This window comes from Megalobrama amblycephala, linkage group LG3 (genome assembly GCF_018812025.1).
Source record: "Megalobrama amblycephala isolate DHTTF-2021 linkage group LG3, ASM1881202v1, whole genome shotgun sequence".
NCBI classification, from domain to species: Eukaryota; Metazoa; Chordata; class Actinopteri; order Cypriniformes; family Xenocyprididae; genus Megalobrama; species Megalobrama amblycephala.
The window spans coordinates 35361703-35380216 of record NC_063046.1 but is presented as its reverse complement, the minus strand read 5'-3'; the positions used below and the strand labels follow the sequence as shown (position 1 = coordinate 35380216).

The window sequence follows — 18514 nt, the reverse complement described above, 5'->3', positions numbered from 1 at the left end:
AAATTAAACAATGGAACACACTTATCGTGCTTTACCAGTTGAGACGATGGGAGAATCAGTACTTGTACGGCCTAAGAAGCAGAAAAGGTCTGAAGACCGAAGACAAAACACGAACGTAAACATTGGTACGACATACACAAGGTGGAAAGATTTGAGAAGTGTTGCCCAAGTTGCTTATTTTTTGTTGGTTAGGTAGGGTAATTATTGTGTAGACCGCTCTCTAAAATTCACTAGTATCAGTTTTATTTACAAAAAACTCAGAGACAATCATACTGATCCACATCCAATGATGGCAGTGCAACATCTTACACTTTTATGGTATCGCTACTTGAAGTACACAAAGAACATCAATGTTAGCGCTAGCAAAAGAACTACTGAATGCACTTTTAAAACCATAAGAAGGGTTCTTGGTGGCATCAGCCAGTTAGCATTGTCATTACTTCATTTTCACAGGCTCCAAAGTGTCCATGAGCAGAGATAGCAGGCCTATACGGCAGCCGAGCAGTTGCCATTGAGATAAATGGAAATGCTAACTGATAGCATTCTTCAGCTATCATAGACATCCTTGGTTGCTGTGTTGAGCTAGTCAGAAAGCTTAAACAAACCCAGTTTTAATAGCACTTTTCAGCAGTATCTACCTGTGAACTGCATATTTATAGTGATCTCGGCATATTAAACTTTGATAGTATTTTAACATTGGAAAGATTAACACTCTTCACCTTTAATGCATCATTACTTCATAAGCATTGCATTTAAAAACACTCAAATGGCTTGTAATGATGGATAATTATGTGCTTTGAATATTCAGATAATAGTTTTGCCTTTGAGCATTTGGTAATTAGTTTACTAATGCCATGTAGCTAATGGATTGCCAACAGGAATGTTTTTAGTCACAGATGGGATTTCACTCTGTCGTTAAGCACACGCGGTCAGGCACCTTTGATGGGGAGCAATTTACGTTCCATCGTCCTCCATCTTGCAACCTCACCTAATCCCTCAGAGTCTTGTGCTTCAGCATCAGACAGCTGTATCAATACTGAGCTCATCTATATGCGACCATCCGTTCAGAGCCTGTGCTGCTGGAGACACATGTGAGAGCCCCATGGGAGCGACTGCACAAAGGCTTTACCCCAGATTATAGACATGAACGGACACAGCATTGAGGGCAAGATGCACGCTTGCAGCTTGAGATTCCAAATGACACAGATGTTCATAAACTATTAAAGCGTGTTTAGAATGTTTAGAGACTATAAAAAGCTTTTATCTTAAAATGTCATTGATGGTAATGTGGCGTGGCATCTATTTTTGCTTGGCCATACGTGCCAGCTCTAAAATGTAGGTTGTATATATACGTATAAGTATTCTTAATTTGTCGCCACAATATCTTGGCTGTGTGGGGCTCTGTGCAAAAACATTGTCGCAGGGCCTGATTTTATTAACTGGGAATTGATTGGCACATGAAACACTGGCATAAATGCCAGAATGGAGCCAGGTGGTTGGAGGGTAGGGATTTGTGACATTAGTTATTCCTTTTTGACAAAAGATTGTGAATCCAAACATTTTTTTACAAAAATCACACAGAATGTGTTATCGCGTTTCAAAAAAGCTAGATGGAGAGCGACAGAATGGAACAAAACGCAGTTGGTGCGAGGCATGTTTTTAAGACAGAACACACAGAAAAGACACTAAAAAACAGCATGATATTCCTGTTTGGTGTTGCAATATCAACTATTGGCAGAGAGCCTACACAATAATAAACTGATAAAGATTAGTAGAAGAGAAAACTAAGATTCAGAATGGTTGAAATGTGCATATTAAATGGAAAACAAGTTCAGCTTTTGTTGTCATTCCAAGGATAATTAAAGCGTAAGGATAATCAAGGATAATTAAAGCTTAGCGGACCAAGAAAGGCATGGAGAGAACAAAAAGGGAAAGAAAGATGTAAATGATATGAAATGTGATATGTTATAATGGTCAAAAATCTAGAATCTAGCCAATGTTTAGGCAGAAAAACAATTGAAAAACAACAGATGAAAAAGCATTCTGTGTGTGAATGGACTTCAAGTCCTGGAATGAATCCTTAAAGTTGATTTGAAGTTCACTTTAAAGCATGGGGGCTGGAAAATCTCATTCATCTATACATCTGAGATGTTTAATGGCAGCCTTTTGGGCTTTGATTGGGGCTGCAAGGCTTTATTATAGAAATTATAAGTCTTATTCAAGTCTTTTATTTCTTACACCCTTTCATGACGCCCTCCTTCATCTTTCCTCGCTTTCCTTCTTTTATCCATTCAATGCAATCTGGTTCAATAATGCTTTACTGGCACTACCCACCCCCATAGTGAATGAGCTCGCTAGTTTTCTCTCCTCTTTTCTCACTTTTTTTTTTTTTAATCTTTCTTTATCATTCTCAATCAAATCAGACACTTCAAACACGAAACATGTAAATGTGAAGGCCAGTACAGCAGCTCATGTAGCTGAAGTTTCTTTCATTTCTGTCAGTCTCTCTATTTTTATTCCTTTCTCGTTTTTATTCTCTCTATACATTTCAAACCTTATCTCTTTGAAAAAATGTCCTGTTTGATACATTTTGAAAGCTTCAATCTGTTATGGAAATGCGCTGTCTAAAGTGCTCCCCAGTGCATGGCACGTTAATTCATTTATGACTGTATGAAGGTATCTACTTACGAGGTGCTTTTCCCTGGTGTTTTGCCTTGTGTCTTGCCTACTAACTGGATACTAATGTGGTCTGAAGATTTTCTTTTGTTCTGAGGATGGTTTGTTGCATGTGGGGAGATTATTTCAACATTTCATTATAAAACCGCAACAAATCTTTTGAAGAATCTTCCCAGTGATGTGCTCTTTAGTTGTTTCGTTTGTGTTTACAGTATATAAAAGGACTGTCATAATAAAGGTTTAATGGTGTGGTCATTGTTTGGCAAATTTTGTGGGCAAAATCCAATCATTTCAATTGGAATTCACACAATTGTGAATTTCATGTGAGGATAAAAGATTTTGCACTGGGTTCAAGTTGGTCGTGTGATTTCACTGTGTTGAACAGAAAGCTGCTTAAGTGACTTCTAAGTGAAATGAGCTTCATATATTGCTACAAAAATTTCCAACAGACAATTCACCTTGTATGCACCTTTTATGTGACAGCATGTGTTTAAGTTCTTTGCTGGCTTGGATAGTCGGGTATCATCAGGGTGAAAAGAAGATGAAAGATATGAAAAAAAAAAGAATGGAAAGTTATCAAGGCTGCTGGTTCAAAAAAAAAAAGTGGGTGGGAAAAACTTTCCCCACAGCATTTATCACTGAGAAAGTCTGGAAAAAGAAGAAAAATTGCACATGAAAACAGAGCAAGAGAAAAAGTAATAGGCTGAGACTAGATACTTTATAGGATAGCCCAAAAAAGAACTGAATGGACAGTTATAAAAGATTTAAAACATGAAAGCCGCACGAGCTGTTGAACCTGCCAAAAATCTTGACTAGGCTGACACAGATTGAGATGCTGTAGCAAGATACGCTATGTTGGCTGCCTGTGTCTAGAGGGTTCAGAGCACATGATTGGCCTCATCTTCCACAGAGAGCTCTCCAGTCAGATTTTCCCGTTCTCTGTCGCAATATCAACTATCAGCAGAGAGCCTAAACAATAGCAAACTGATACCGACAAGTAGAAGAGAAGCTTCAGAACGGTTGAAATGTGCGTATAAAATTGCAAACAAGTTCAGCAGTACCTTTTGTTGTCATTCCAAGGTAAATCAAAGCTTAGCAGACCAAGAAAGGCATAGAGGGAGTGGGAAGGGAAAGAAAGATGCAAAAAGAGATGTTTGACTAAGTAAGCATCATCTATTATGTGACCTTGGAATCGTCTTAGCAAAGCAAATTTCATATTCATATTAGAGACTATTTTACTGTCGGTGTTAAAAGGTTTGTAATTGCAGCTTTAATTTGTTTTGTGAATAGGGCACTAGGGGTGTTTGAGCGTGTTTAGTTTTGCCTTGCTTCTAGCAGCTGTGTACAGTAGTAAATACAGTAAGACTGAGTATCCTCAATGTGTCAACTCTCATGTCTCATGTTGCCCTGACTTTCTGTGTCAAAGGGAATCATGTAACATTCAGCAACATACATTGCTGCTGTGTGCAAGATTCTGAGGCCACTAGTGAAAATGCTGAAATTTTGCATTTGTTTTCACTACAATTGAATTCATCAATGAATAATTTAAATTCATTTCAGAATGATAGTCAAGCTGCATGAACTGCACAAGTTTCTTTGTCATACGTGATGATCAGGTCCTCCAGCATGATTTGAGATGATCTTCAGTGGAAGAAAAACATTGACTGCCTGAACACTGAGTCTGTCAAAGAGGCACTAATTTACTTATTTGATTTGCGACTTCTTGAATATTTCTTTTTATATCGTTACTTTGTTTTACATTTCCAAAATCCTGCAACTTTCTGTTTATTTCCAGGATTTGAATCCCAGATTGTCTATGTGATCTCAGACATCGTGTTTGTTTTTGCTCTGCTACTAGCAGCAGAGAACAGTAGTGACTACAGTGTAAGCCGGGGAATCTCTGTTTTCAAGCCTTGCTGGCAGCTATCCCCCGAGAAATTACAGTGTATGAAAGAACGGAGTGTTAAAGAGAAAACAAGAGACAATGACTGAAAGAAAGATGTTTGTAAGTGTTTGTATGTCATCTGCTCGTAAGCATTCATGCATATGATGGAAAGTATCTGAGAGGGAAAAGACCTTCAACCCACTCTAACAAAACTACAATGTTTTTTTGGACATGTATCACAGAAAAAACATAGTATTGTTTGAAATACCATGTAAATACCACAGTAAATGAATGCAGTAATCATTCAGTACCAGTGTTGTTATTGTTAACTAAAAATAAAAATAAACCTATTAAAAATTGTGGTAACACTTTACAGTAAGGTTCATTAGTTAAACATTAATGTATTAACTAACATGAACTAACCATGAACAACACATGTGTTACTGTATTTACCTATCTTCGTTAACGTTAGTTAATGAAAATACAGTTGTTCAGTGTTTGTTCCTGTTAGTTCACAGTGCATTAAGTAATGTTAAGATTCTAATAATGTATTAGTAAATGTTGAAATTAACATTAACAAAGATTAATAAATGCTGTAGAAGTGCAGTTCATTATTAGTTCATGTTAACTAATGTTGTTAACTAATGTTAACTAATGAACCTTATTGTAAAGTGTTACCAAAATTGTTAATTGAAAAAAGCTGAAATAAAATTTAAATATTAGATGAAAAGCTTAAAAAAAGTTGCCTCGACAACTGAGAATAAAAGTTTACGAAGTACTAAAATAACTAAAACTGAAAGAAAAAACTAAGAAAAAATAATGTTAAAGGTCAAGGGTCAAGAGCCCAACTAAAGCAAACACTATTCACCATAATGGTAACATCAAATGAAGCAATAAAACATCAACATCTAAACCTCTGTTAATTCTCAGTAAGAACTCATGTAGACATATGACAGAAATAAAGTCAGTGTGGTTAGTAATAAATGATGCTGGTAATATTGTTTGTGGAGTTGTTTAAAACTTCAGTTGATTTCATTTAAGGCTGTGGCTGGAAGTCAGTTGTAGTTCTTGTGTTTCTGCTCATCGCATCTCTTTTTTCTGTTCTCTTTTTTCCTTCAGTGATTCTGCTTGTTAACAGCAGGTGTTTATCAGTGTCTGAATTCACTCATTTGTTTTCACTCACTCTCTCAAGTGGATTATATTAGTAAACAAATACAGTATAGGGAGTAAAAACCTGAAAATATAAAAAACAAAAGCTAATTCAAAATATTACCACATACTACAATAGTATAAATAATACTAAAAAGTACTAATATCAAATACCATCACATCACCAGGGTGCGACACACTTTTTTGTAATTGCACCTTTTTAAACATCTTAATAAATCAATAAACAGACTAAGACTTACAAACAATATGAATAAATTAATTACATTTGTTAATTAATATTTACAAATGATTGTTTTACCTATCTGAATATTCATGTTTGTTTGTGTTTTGTTTGTTTTCACAGATACAGAAGCAGAGAGAAATGCTCTGAAAGAACATGTCTATCCCAAACTACGAGACTTCTGCAGAGAGAACTATGGCATTGAATTCCAGGTAACACAGCCGACACTTTTCTGTAAATACTCTACAGCAACCATTAAGTTCATGACAAAGAGATTTCTTTCCCTTTTTTCTTTCCTAATCTTTTGCATTTTTTTCTCTTGCTCTGTGGGCTGGAAACAAAGTATCTCAGGGACTATTATGTGATCTCAGCACTGATATGCTCATGTAAGGCAAAAGCATGTCACTTTTATATTCACCCACAGGAGCTTGGCCTGAAATCTCTCTCTTCCCCTCCTCTCCTCTGGAGTGGTATTTACAATGCAAATGGTTTGTTGTCTGAGAGAATGGAGCTGTGGGGAGATTTTCATCATGAAATTTGATAAACAAATGCAGGGCCTAGAAAAGGTACCGTGGCCATTGGTGCAGACAGCATGCTGAGATTGAACTGAGGGTACGTTGGTGTTGGGCTTGACCTGATTTCAAGACCATTCCCTTAAGAAACAGATCTTTATATATGACTATGCCTTGTTAAACGCAAGCCTACGTGATTTTTAGACATTGAAAATTGTGATAATCTTTCATTTTTAAAAAAGTTTTAAGATAAAAACCTTTTTTGTTTGTTTGTTTAATTTCTGTAATATTTTGTCTAAATTTAAAGTCCCCCGTAGTCAATAATTTTATCCCTTAAAACTCATCTTTGATCACCAAAATTGCATATTTAAACATTTTTTTCCAGTGAAAAAAAATTCTTAATACCTTTAAATAGCTTGAATGTAACTCTACACCCTTGCCTCATTTAATATACACGGATCTATGAATATGATAATTAGCCCCGCCTCCACTAACTCACACGAGCTCAGACGAGATCCACTCAGTCAACTTACTGAGGTAAACGCTGCACAAGAGAAAGACATATAGTTCATCATGACATCGTAATATGCATCACACACCTGCCATATTGCTAAATCTACCCAATTTTTCATATCATCAGAAAAATATACTGGGATAACCTTCTTTTGAGACTCCCTTGCACGGTCAGTTAATGATATGCTAAAGCCCACCGGCACGTTGACGTGATTGGTCACAAGGTAGTTGTGATAGCGATACCAATGACGATGATATATATATATATATACAGGTGCTGGTCATATAATTAGAATATCATCAAAAAGTTGATTTATTTCACTAATTCCATTCAAAAAGTGAAACTTGTATATTATATTCATTCATTACACACAGACTGATATATTTCAAATGTTTATTTCTTTTAATTTTGATGATTATAACTGACAACTAAGGAAAATCCCAAATTCAGTATCTCAGAAAATTTGAATATTGTGAAAAGGTAAATATTGAAGACACCTGGTGCCACACTCTAATCAGCTAATTAACTCAAAACACCTGCAAAGGCCTTTAAATGGTCTCTCAGTCTAGTTCTGTAGGCTACACAATCATGGGGAAGACTGCTGACTTGACAGTTGTCCAAAAGACGACCATTGACACCTTGCACAAGGAGGGCAAGACACAAAATGTCATTGCAAAAGAGGCTGGCTGTTCACAGAGCTCTGTGTCCAAGCACATTAATAGAGAGGCGAAGGGAAGGAAAAGATGTGGTAGAAAAAAATGTACAAACAATAGGGATAACCGCACCCTGGAGAGGATTGTGAAACAAAACCCATTCAAAAATGTGGGGGAGATTCACAAAGAGTGGACTGCAGCTGGAGTCAGTGCTTCAAGAACCACTACGCACAGACGTATGCAAGACATGGGTTTCAGCTGTCGCATTCCTTGTGTCAAGCCACTCTTGAACAACAGACAGCGTCAGAAGCGTCTCACCTGGGCTAAAGACAAAAAGGACTGGACTGCTGCTGAGTGGTCCAAAGTTATGTTCTCTGATGAAAGAAAATTTTGCATTTCCTTTGGAGATCAGGGTCCCAGAGTCTGGAGGAAGAGAGGAGAGGCAGACAATCCATGTTGCTTGAGGTCCAGTGTAAAGTTTCCACAGTCAGTGATGGTTTGGGGTGCCATGGAATCTGCTGGTGTTGGTCCACTGTGTTTTCTGAGGTCCAGGGTCAACGCAGCTGTATACCAGGAAGTTTTAGAGTACTTCATGCTTCCTGCTTCTGACCAACTTTATGGAAATGCAGATTTCATTTTCCAACAGGACTTGGCACCTGCACACAGTGCCAAAGCTTCCAGTACCTGGTTTAAGGATCATGGTATCCCTGTTCTTAATTGGCCAGCAAACTCACCTGAGCTTAACCCCATAGAAAATCTATGGGGTATTGTGAAGAGGAAGATGCGATATGCCAGACCCAACAATGCAGAAGAGCTGAAGGCCACTGTCAGAGCAACCTGGGCTCTCATAACACCTGAGCAGTGCCACAGACTGATCGACTCCATGCCACACTGCATTGCTGCAGTAATTCAGGCAAAAGGAGCCCCGACTAAGTATTGAGTGCTGTACATGCTCATACTTTTCATGTTCATACTTTTCAGTTGGCCAAGATTTCTAAAAATCCTTTCTTTGTATTGGTCTTAAGTAATATTCTAATTTTCTGAGATACTGAATTTGGGATTTTCCTTAGTTGTCAGTTATAATCATCAAAATTAAAAGAAATAAACATTTGAAATATATCGGTCTGTGTGTAATGAATGAATATAATATACAAGTTTCGCATTTTGAATAGAATTAGTGAAATAAATCAACGTTTTGATGGTATTCTAATTATATGACCAGCACCTGTGTGTGTGTGTGTATATATATATATATATATATATATATATATATATATATATATATATAGATTATGTTATGTTTAAATTGTGTTCCAGTGACTGTGCTGAAAAACACAACAACAATTACACAATAATAATTAAAATCAATTACAAGTTTAAAATGTAAACACAGATTCTGTATTTATTTACTCTCATGGTGCAAACAGTGGCAAAAATAGTGCAAACTGCAAATAAATCCTGATAAAGTAACAAACATGTTAAAGTAACCTGATAAAGTAAAGAAGTTCAGTGTGAAACAGTCAATAACACCCTCTTAGAATGTAAATATAATATGTATGTGGAACATAGCACCAATTAGGTAGTTAAATTTTCAACTCTCTTGTCCCATGGAATAAATTGTAAAAATAGTGCAAACACTGTCAAAAAATAACGATCCCATCTATGTCTTCAGATCGTTTACAAAATACAGCTGTGACGCAGCTCTCTGTGTACTCACTTCGGATAAGTACACACAGATCTCCTCACAGCGCGCGGTATATCGCAAACAATAAGATATCGCCCATCCCTATTGTGATGTCAGAAACACCAGTGATTTCAAACTGTGGGTTTGAGACTGTCTTTGGTTTACAGCAGCTTTAAAGAGAAAACTCTCAGCAATAGTGTTAACTTATGAATTTGCACATGGTTTGTCTTAAAACATGTTAAAAACACAAGATAGACATATAACAACATTAAAACTTGATTTTCACCTCAGGGGGACTTTTAATAGTATTGTCACAATACTTTTTCCTGTTCAAACTTAATTTGCTGAAACAACAAGAGACCCTATTATGAACAATCGTGATGTACAGTATGAAAAATGGATATTATTTTTTAAATCTGATTACACTGAGATTACATTGAACGGTATCATTAAATTATTAGTGATGAAACGGAAGTAGCAACAGATCCTTTCTTCCGTATTGTGACATATATCTGAATGAAACAGATTATTGAAAAATAAAAAAAATGTATTGTTGATTGGGAGGAGGATCCCATTTACTTTCAGCAGAGAGCTGGTGAGTGACTGGTGGAGGCAGGATGAAAGTGTCTGTGCATGTGAGCACAGATGTTACCAAATGGCAAATTAAACTTTAACTTAAAAAAAAAAAAAAAAATTCCAGCAAACATATTTATTTAAGACCAGAATTATTCAAGTTATTAAAGTGCAGTAAACAATCAGTAATACAATAAAGAACAAAGAAACAAATTACAAACAATATAACAAAGACGTGAATTACGTAAACAATGCTTGTTTTTCCAGAAGTACATAACAGCAGCATTCAGCAATTGCAATTTTTCAAGTAAAGATACAGAAATTGAAAAGAAAGTAATCAGAAGTACACTAAATTATTGCCATTGTCTTCACAGCATGATTGTTCAAAGTAATGCATTATTACTAATTCAGTAATTAAAATGAACTACTGCATTATCAGTAAAATAGCTTCATTATGAATTTCTTTAGTCTAACATGCTCAGTTCTAAATGGCTTATTAAATCAAAGTTATCCACCAAGTGCATTGAGGGGTTTTTCTTTTTCTTGTCAATATGGTTTAATGTATATCAGTCTTTGTTTTTGGCAATTCTGGTGACATTAAGGGACACTCTGCAGCTTTATGTGACCTCCTCTTGAGTCCTGATAGTATCATCTTCTCATCCTTCATCATAGATGAGCCATTCTATCACTGCTTATCCTTTCATGTCAGCTCATGCACATCAGGTGTGGCTGAGTTGAGAGTGAGATGAGACATCAAGGTCAGTCATCAGCTCAAACTAGTCATTAATCCATTGTGTTATACTGTACATGTTTCCATAAGATACCTACAGTGGTCAAATGAACATTTCTTCAACTGTAAGTGAAAATTTGGCATGTAAACTAGTCATGTCCTATTGCTGAGACTCAGATCTCATTGTTTATAAGTTGAATTACATGATTATAAGTCAAGTGAGCTTATAACAGCATATCATAGTTTTTTGCGCCATGTTTTGATAATCTGATATGAGACATTTAATGTTGTTGTGGCCTGATATTTGGGTCTAACTTATACTTTGAACTTAATTCAAGATTTTTATTATCTTACACAATGTTGTGTCTCAAGTAAATGTGTCTTGTTTTAAAGATGTTTTTAATATCTTACTGGATATGTTGGCCAATAATTGTTGACTAATAAATTGCTCTTTTGCATTTCATTTATCACATTTTTATTTAATATAAACTGACAGGAAAGCAAAGTTAGTATCAAAGAGGAAGATGAAAACAGTGAAAGGACTGGGGTGAGAAAGAGAATGTGAGAGAGAAAAGTGAGAGACAGACAGAAAAAGAAGGGAGTTCTCTCAACCAGAAAATATGATGTGGCAAATTGCAATTCTTTCTGGTCACCGTTATTTGATTCTATTTCCTGTGGCGTCCCTGAGAGGGATGGTTGCTGCTTTGAGTGTGTCTGTGTACATGTGTGAGCTTGTGTGTGTGTGTGTGTATTCATCTATCGAAGCCTCCATCCTAGTCCAGTCACAGCACACATGCACACACTCAATCCCTTTAGCAGTGGCGGGATCAGGCCCGAAAGCCTGTAACATGACAGTATGGGACTTTCACAGCATGGGGAGCGAATTACGGCATATTCCATAATCTGCTTTATATAAATATTTATAATGCTAAGACTTTATTTTTGATTTAAGATTTTTTTTACACAAAGCATGCATATTGTATTTACATTGGATGTTCCGCTTATATGTATTTGATTCAATAATTAATGGTTTATTATAATTTATTGTATTTTATGAGATTTTACTCTCACCTTCATTGATATCATGATATCTAAATATCTGACTGCAAAATATATTTCTATATATTCGACCAATAGTTGTTTTTCACACTCAAACCTCAACTGACCATTTGAACAACTGTGTAATCTGTTCACTAACTCCTGATTACCTTCCAGTCAACTTGATCACATCAACATCTTCACGCATAACATACATGCACAAGCACAAAGTCCTGTTTTCATTCAAACAACACTTCTTAATAATGGGCTCAATAATCCAATGAGAGTACAAGAGAGGAGCTGTAGGCACTTGCAAATTGCTGGTAATACTGTTTGGCTGCCATGACGACGGCAGCAGAGGCAAGGTTTGATTACAGGTCTGGAGTCAAGTCTAAATGTGTCAGGTAGCCTACTGAACCAACTGATTTGCATACAAACACATGTATAAATGTTTATGAACTATAAATGATTTGCAGGAGATGCTGTATTATTTGATTTTAGCAGATTCGTCTTGCTAAACACAAGACTGATGAAGTTGTAGGGCATGTTGTCACACTGCATGGGGTAGCATAGAGAGGCACAATGGAAACTGCAGTTAAAGGTCCCGTTTTTCGTGGTTTTTTTTAAGCTTTGATTGTGTTTATAGTGTGCAATATAACATGTGTTCATGTTTCGCGTGTAAAAAAACACAGTATTTTTCACATAATTTACTTATCTGTATACCGCTGTTTCCACTGTCATAAAAACGGGCTGATGACTTCCTTGTTCTATGAAGTCCCTCCTTCAGAAATACGTAACGAGTTCTGATTGTGCCAGCAGTTCCTGTGTTGTGATTCGACAGCAGCTTAGCGCTCCTTGCCCGGAAAGGTCACACCTCTTACCATAACGTGGAGATGCACGCGCTCAGTGTTATTGTAAACATGTCTTTAATTTTACCCTATCAATTTGAGCCGGAATCAGACCCGGTGATTGGACTGCGGGATGAAAATAACAGCGTTTCGACGACATGGCGACAAACACACTCTACAAACGCAACTCTTGTGTATTCCTGTGGGCGGAGGTTAGTCAAAAACTGTTTTAGTGACGTCATTAAAGAAGGAAGTAGAGGGATGTAGTCCAAACTGGCCGTTCGATGTAGGCGACTTCTGTTAAATAAAATATCGCGCTTGGCATTGAACTTTGAGCTTTAACATTTTACAGATTTTATTTATACTCTAACAACAACATTACACACTAACTAAAGTTTGAAACGTGTTTATAATGATGCCCCAAAATAGGCAGTTAAAAAAATTAATTTAAAAAAATCTATGGGGGTATTTTGAGCTGAAACTTCACAGACACATTCAGGGGACACCTTAGACTTATATTACATCTTTTAAAAACATAATCTAGGGCACCTTTAATAAAGCCTGAACCTCATTCAGTCCATCAGTCATATTTTTAAACTCCATTGTTGATTCGAATAGCAAGCTACTCTTTCTGCACGCACCGCAACAGACTTTAAAAAAAACGATGGTTGAAATAAAATGCTGCGTGGAGTCAACCAATCAAAATGCTGCGTGAACTCAACCAATCAGCATGTTCAGCACCCAAGTCCCACCCCCAAAAGTTCTGGAACTTTGAAAAAGTACTACCTCACTAGCAGGGACTTTCTGAGGGGGGGGATTTTTACCCGGAACTTCATTTAGACCCTGGTTACTACGGTCAAAATGCATTGATTACCACCCCAAAGTTCCTAGTTCCTGGCGAAAGTTCTTGCGGTGAAAACGCAACTTATGTGTGGAAGTCATTTGGAACAATAGATGAATAATAGAGGTTGAGCAAAATATGGTGAGCCCTGGTTGGATGTGGATGTGCACAAAGCAGGTATTTCAATTAAACATTTTCTCATGTCCACAATGCTTAGTCGCTGTATTCTCACAACAACTACATAAATAGCTTGCTGCTGCTGTATAAACATGATAACATAATCACTGCTGCTGCATATTTGCTTTGTAATTTACTCCTGAATTAAATGCAAGACTGTAAAACATAACACTTGGTTTTAAAACTTGTTTTATACAGTTCCTTTTATTTTAGTGGTATAGACCTTATGCGCCTGAGAAACAAGCATGCCGCCATCTTTATAATATTGTCTTTGAACTTCTGTTTTTGCGGTAGCTCTGTACATTTCTATGGCATCGCTGTCAAAGAATAATTAGCTGGTGAAGTGGATTTACTTGTTGTAGAGTTAATTAAAGTTATCGTGAGCATTGTAATGTTTAAGGCAGATGTCTTAACAAATGTCAGTAGACCAGGAAGATTTTAAAATGAGCAGTTCATTCATAAATACGTAAGATCGATGTGAAAATACAAAAGTCTTTGCTCGCAGCTGACACGGCCCACACACACTTTGTTTCAACTTTAAATGCACCATACTGCAACTGTTTCATCTTGACAAACAGACACATTAACCTCTCATTTCACCAGGGTACCTTTCTTAGCAATGTAAAGACATGCAACTCTGGTTTCAGCATGCTAATGAAACATCACCCTTTTAAAATAAATAAAGGCATCGTTGGATGTTTTGCAGATAAAAAGAATGAGGTATTCACATCTTAAGATAAACCTCATGTCAGCCGCTCCTAAATCAAATTGCAGAGGGAGCCCCTGAAATTTTTCAATTATTTAGTACGCTTGAACCCCGCCCCTCCACAATCAACTTCAAGCTTGCATTAATTTTTGAATGCAACAGCCACATCTCCAAATCCAATCAACAACCAATGGATAAAACCAAACCCCAGCCATATATATTTTTTCTTTTTCAATAATTTGTTACACTTGGACATGTCACAATATGAAAGAAGATCTGTCAGCTATTTCTGTTTAATCACAAAGTGCCCTGTCCCAAATGGCGCACTTCATGTGGACTTTCGGTCTAGTGGACTTAAATTGCGCGTGCTCGCCGAGTCTACGAGTCCGTAGGCCGTACCATTCAGCATTTTAACGCTCTGAAGTGTGCTCAGCAGCGCCCCCTTTGTACCCTTGAAGTGGTCTTCCGCGAAGCCCGCATAGATGCAGGCTCCGCACACTTTAACTACCCAGGAATCCTTGCGAAATGCCAATCAGACAACGGATGGGAGGAGATTTCGCTCAAGAGCAATTGATGACATGGCTGAGAAGAAAATATTTAAGTGTAGGTATCATTACGTTTTTATGACCTAGGTGTACATTTTACCAGTTGTTACCTACAGTTTATACAAACATTATGATCATCGACCAGTGGTTGATATCTCAAACATAATAATAGCGCATTGAATAATACGATCGCATTATGATTCATTAAATAAATAGAACCGAATGTCAGGGCTTTACTGAGTCATATGTAAACCTAGTATTTATATTTAAACCTGTAAATTCATCTGAAATTCACACACATGTTTATTATGTACTAAAATTGTAATCTTAGTTCAAATGGAACATTATGTATTTTTACAACTGTAATTACAACATTATTTAAATAAGCATGTATATATTGTCTAATGCCCAGGTGGCATAAGCAAAAGCAGGCTGTGTAGTTGACATGTAGATAATATTTTGCAAAAGAAAAGAAACCTGTTCTCAATGCTAAATATTATCCCTGAACCTGCAGCTCCTGTCAAAAATCAACCAGACCGTTATTTCCGGAGTGACGATCGAGTCTGTCCCAAAAATACCTCTCAATGCGCCCTCGTGGACTCATGCCAAGGGCCCTATAGGTCTGCACTACATGACGTCACCAAAGTGTGGACTCTGAGGAAGTCCACAAGTCTGGAGTGTGCCATTTGAGACAGGGCCAAACTAGATTCAAAACTACTGCTGGAGAAAATGACTTTTGACTTGAAACCTTATAGTTAGAGATTATATACCGTATATAGTCTCTGAATGTATATAGAGAGAGATTGTGACAACTGGTCCTACTCTCCCCTATATCTTTTGTTGTTATTGTGTTCAAATGAATGTCCTATTGAACTTTTCTGTGGAACTGATGGACTTCCCAAAAAGATGCGTTAACCCAGGAAAGTGTACTGGGGGAGAAAAGCTTATAAACAGTTGTGCCAAGGTTAATTGCCATGGTTGAAGTTATAAAGGTGATAGAGTGGGATTATGACCTATGTAACCATCATTTGGTGGCTCATTTGCTCTCCTCAGCAGGCTATGAATCCAACCCCAACCCCTCAGGTCACCCTGGGAATTCATGGCCTGTTGTGTAATTGCTCCATGCTGGTGAGAGCACATTGGATCTGTCAGCACTCATTGGCGCTTCAGCAGATGAGAAGGTGAGAAAAAGGGATGGAAAACAGCCGAAGGGTAAACAGAAGGAGACAGAGAGAGATGAAAAGCTAGAAGGGCCGAGATACAAACGCTCATTCATCTCAGAGTTTGGAGGTTATGTCTTGCTGTTGGCCCGTTGATCCATGGGCTTGCATGGAATTGAGGTGGCTTCTACATTTTCAGTTGGAACACATCGATTAGCCATTTGCAGAAGAGAAAAACCCTGCCATTTTCATTCCAGGCATAGACATGATTGATGTAAAGGTTTTATGGTTTAAACATTTGTCTGTTCTCTCCTCACGTTTCTCTCTCTCTTCCGCTCATACCATCTCTCTCTCTCTCTCTCTCTCTCTCTCTCTCTCATCTAAATTGAAAAGGCAAGCAGGCTAGGCAGCTGGTTGCCATAGCAGTAGTCTAATTGCAGAGGCACTCAAGAGCAGTGCATTGTGGGTAGTATGTGAGATGAAATGAAAGCATGGAGATTGGTGACTGCTCCGAGGGGTTGAGGAACATGGTTCTCTCTGCAGGGTGGGTGAGCTAACAGCCTCTTAAATCAGGGGACTTCTGACAGGCCTTTTTATTCCTTGCTTTCTGCCTTTCTCTATCTTACGTTTCTCATCTCCCGGTGTACCTCTGTTTCCCTCCAACTTTTGCTCTCATAGACGCTCTCCTTCTTATCTTCTTGTTTTCGATAATTGAACATTTTAAGGCTGAGATATAGTGTTCGACCATCATACACGTTGGAGTATCATATTTCTCTTCTAATTGGCCCTTAATGGGGGCCATCAGAGGACTCATCTGTCTTCTCCTAAAGTGATACATTCATGTAGAGGCAGGAGCCAGAAGGATGATAAATCATAACTCTTCTCAGGAGAATCTGTGGGCCTTTTCATCAGGCTGAAACTGGCAACTGCATTGTAAATGATGTTTGTATCCTCTGCTCAATCGTTTTGGATCTCATTATGAAATCTGCTCATAACCTTGTGATATCAAACTATTTGACTCTTGTGGTGTTTACCATTTAGATGATCATTTTGTATTTTGCAAAAGTTGTGATCGCCGCAGGCTGCCCTACTAAACCATATCTCAGATTGAAATTTCTGCTCACTGATACAGTCTAGCCAGTTGTGTTGTTTTTGTGTAATTATATATGAGTTGGTGTGCTAGTTCAGAATAAAGGAAAAAATTGAAGTAAATGTTAGGGATGGACAGTAAACACACATGAAAGAGAAGATCCATGCATTTATTGGTAACACTTTACAATAAAGTTCCATTTGCTAACATTATTAGTTCATGAACTTATGGATTAACTAATGAACAATTTTGTGCAGCATTTACTGCATTAATATTGAAAAAATGTTTAAAAATATAGAAAATATCACATGCAAAGATGTGCCTCTGTTCTTTAATCCAAGGCAGTTCTGTGGGTTGTTTTCTCTGATAGTTTTCTGCATGATTTCATTCCCTTTCGTTCCATCGTCAAGGCATCATGAAAGTTCTCTGTATAATCATGAAAACCAAGGAGAAAAGAGAAGAAGCGCGAGACGTGGTTCTTTGAAGACAGATTATAGAAGCGGTGAAGCCTGAAAGTATTAAAACCTGTCAACAACAGTGCTTCGGTTGTTTTGTCTGTGAATTTTCCTATGTTTTGGTTTGAGAGACTAGTTTATGGTTACCTAGTTTGATGTTAAATTTAAAAGTAGAACTTTTGCAGCATTGACATTGACACACTTTCACCCTTTATCACCAGCCATTTGGGATTTATGGAGCATTATGTTTGCAAATCCTCAGTTTGAGCTGTGCAATTATGTAAATACAGTCATATTTGCCTCCATGTTATGAAATTTTATGACCAGAGCCCTCAGTAGCTGAGTAAACCTCATCATCATTTCTATGGATGCACTATTAGTGGAAAATGACAGCTTTTCAGTCTCTTTTAGTCCACGTTGGGGTGTAATATACTGCGTTTAATGATACTCTGTATGCGTGTGTGTTTTCTTTGAAAACATGATTGTGTAGCCCTGTGTGGTTTAGATGTTGGCTGTAACGCATTAAGGGAAGCAATGAAACAGAACTCAGCATCTGTAATAGTTCTTTGCTCATGATACCAGTTAAATTGAGCTGTTTTCATAGTTCATAACAATATGATTAGGTTGTCATTTACAGATATGGGCTTCATTAAAGTAGATGACAGCTGTCGTAATTCAAGGAATTGGTGGCAGATGCTGCGTTCATAAAATTGTTAGCATACAGGGAATACGCTAAGCTATTAATTTCCCTCAAATGGTGGACTCTGCTAACTCATCCACTCTTTACAAATCTTATGGCTTTGTGGTTTTAGTTCCCAAAAATATACTTGTTTTGCTGAACATCACAGCTTTTTTACTGTCTGTCAGATCCTCGATTCATTTTCTCAGGTTTGTTTTTATGAAAAGCATCAGAAGCAAGCTAATTATCTCCCTGTGTCCCTCCCTCTGTCGTTCAGTGAAACCTGAGGAGGATGTGTTTGTCATCTGTGTTGTCATGTCCAGATGTTTGTGCTTCTAAACCGTCAATATACCTTGCT

At 37.3% G+C, this 18514-nt stretch overlaps 1 protein-coding gene across 3 annotated transcripts in view; it reads left to right on the top strand.

Annotated features, from left to right (window-relative positions):
• Positions 1–18514, top strand: part of LOC125265194 (NACHT and WD repeat domain-containing protein 2) — a 75688-nt gene that overhangs the window by 7417 nt on the left and 49757 nt on the right. For all 3 annotated transcript variants that reach the window (XM_048185277.1, XM_048185276.1, XM_048185275.1), the window contains exon 3: positions 6075–6163. In XM_048185277.1, coding sequence (XP_048041234.1) covers positions 6075–6163 — 89 coding nt within the window. The remainder of the gene's footprint in view (positions 1–6074; positions 6164–18514) is intronic.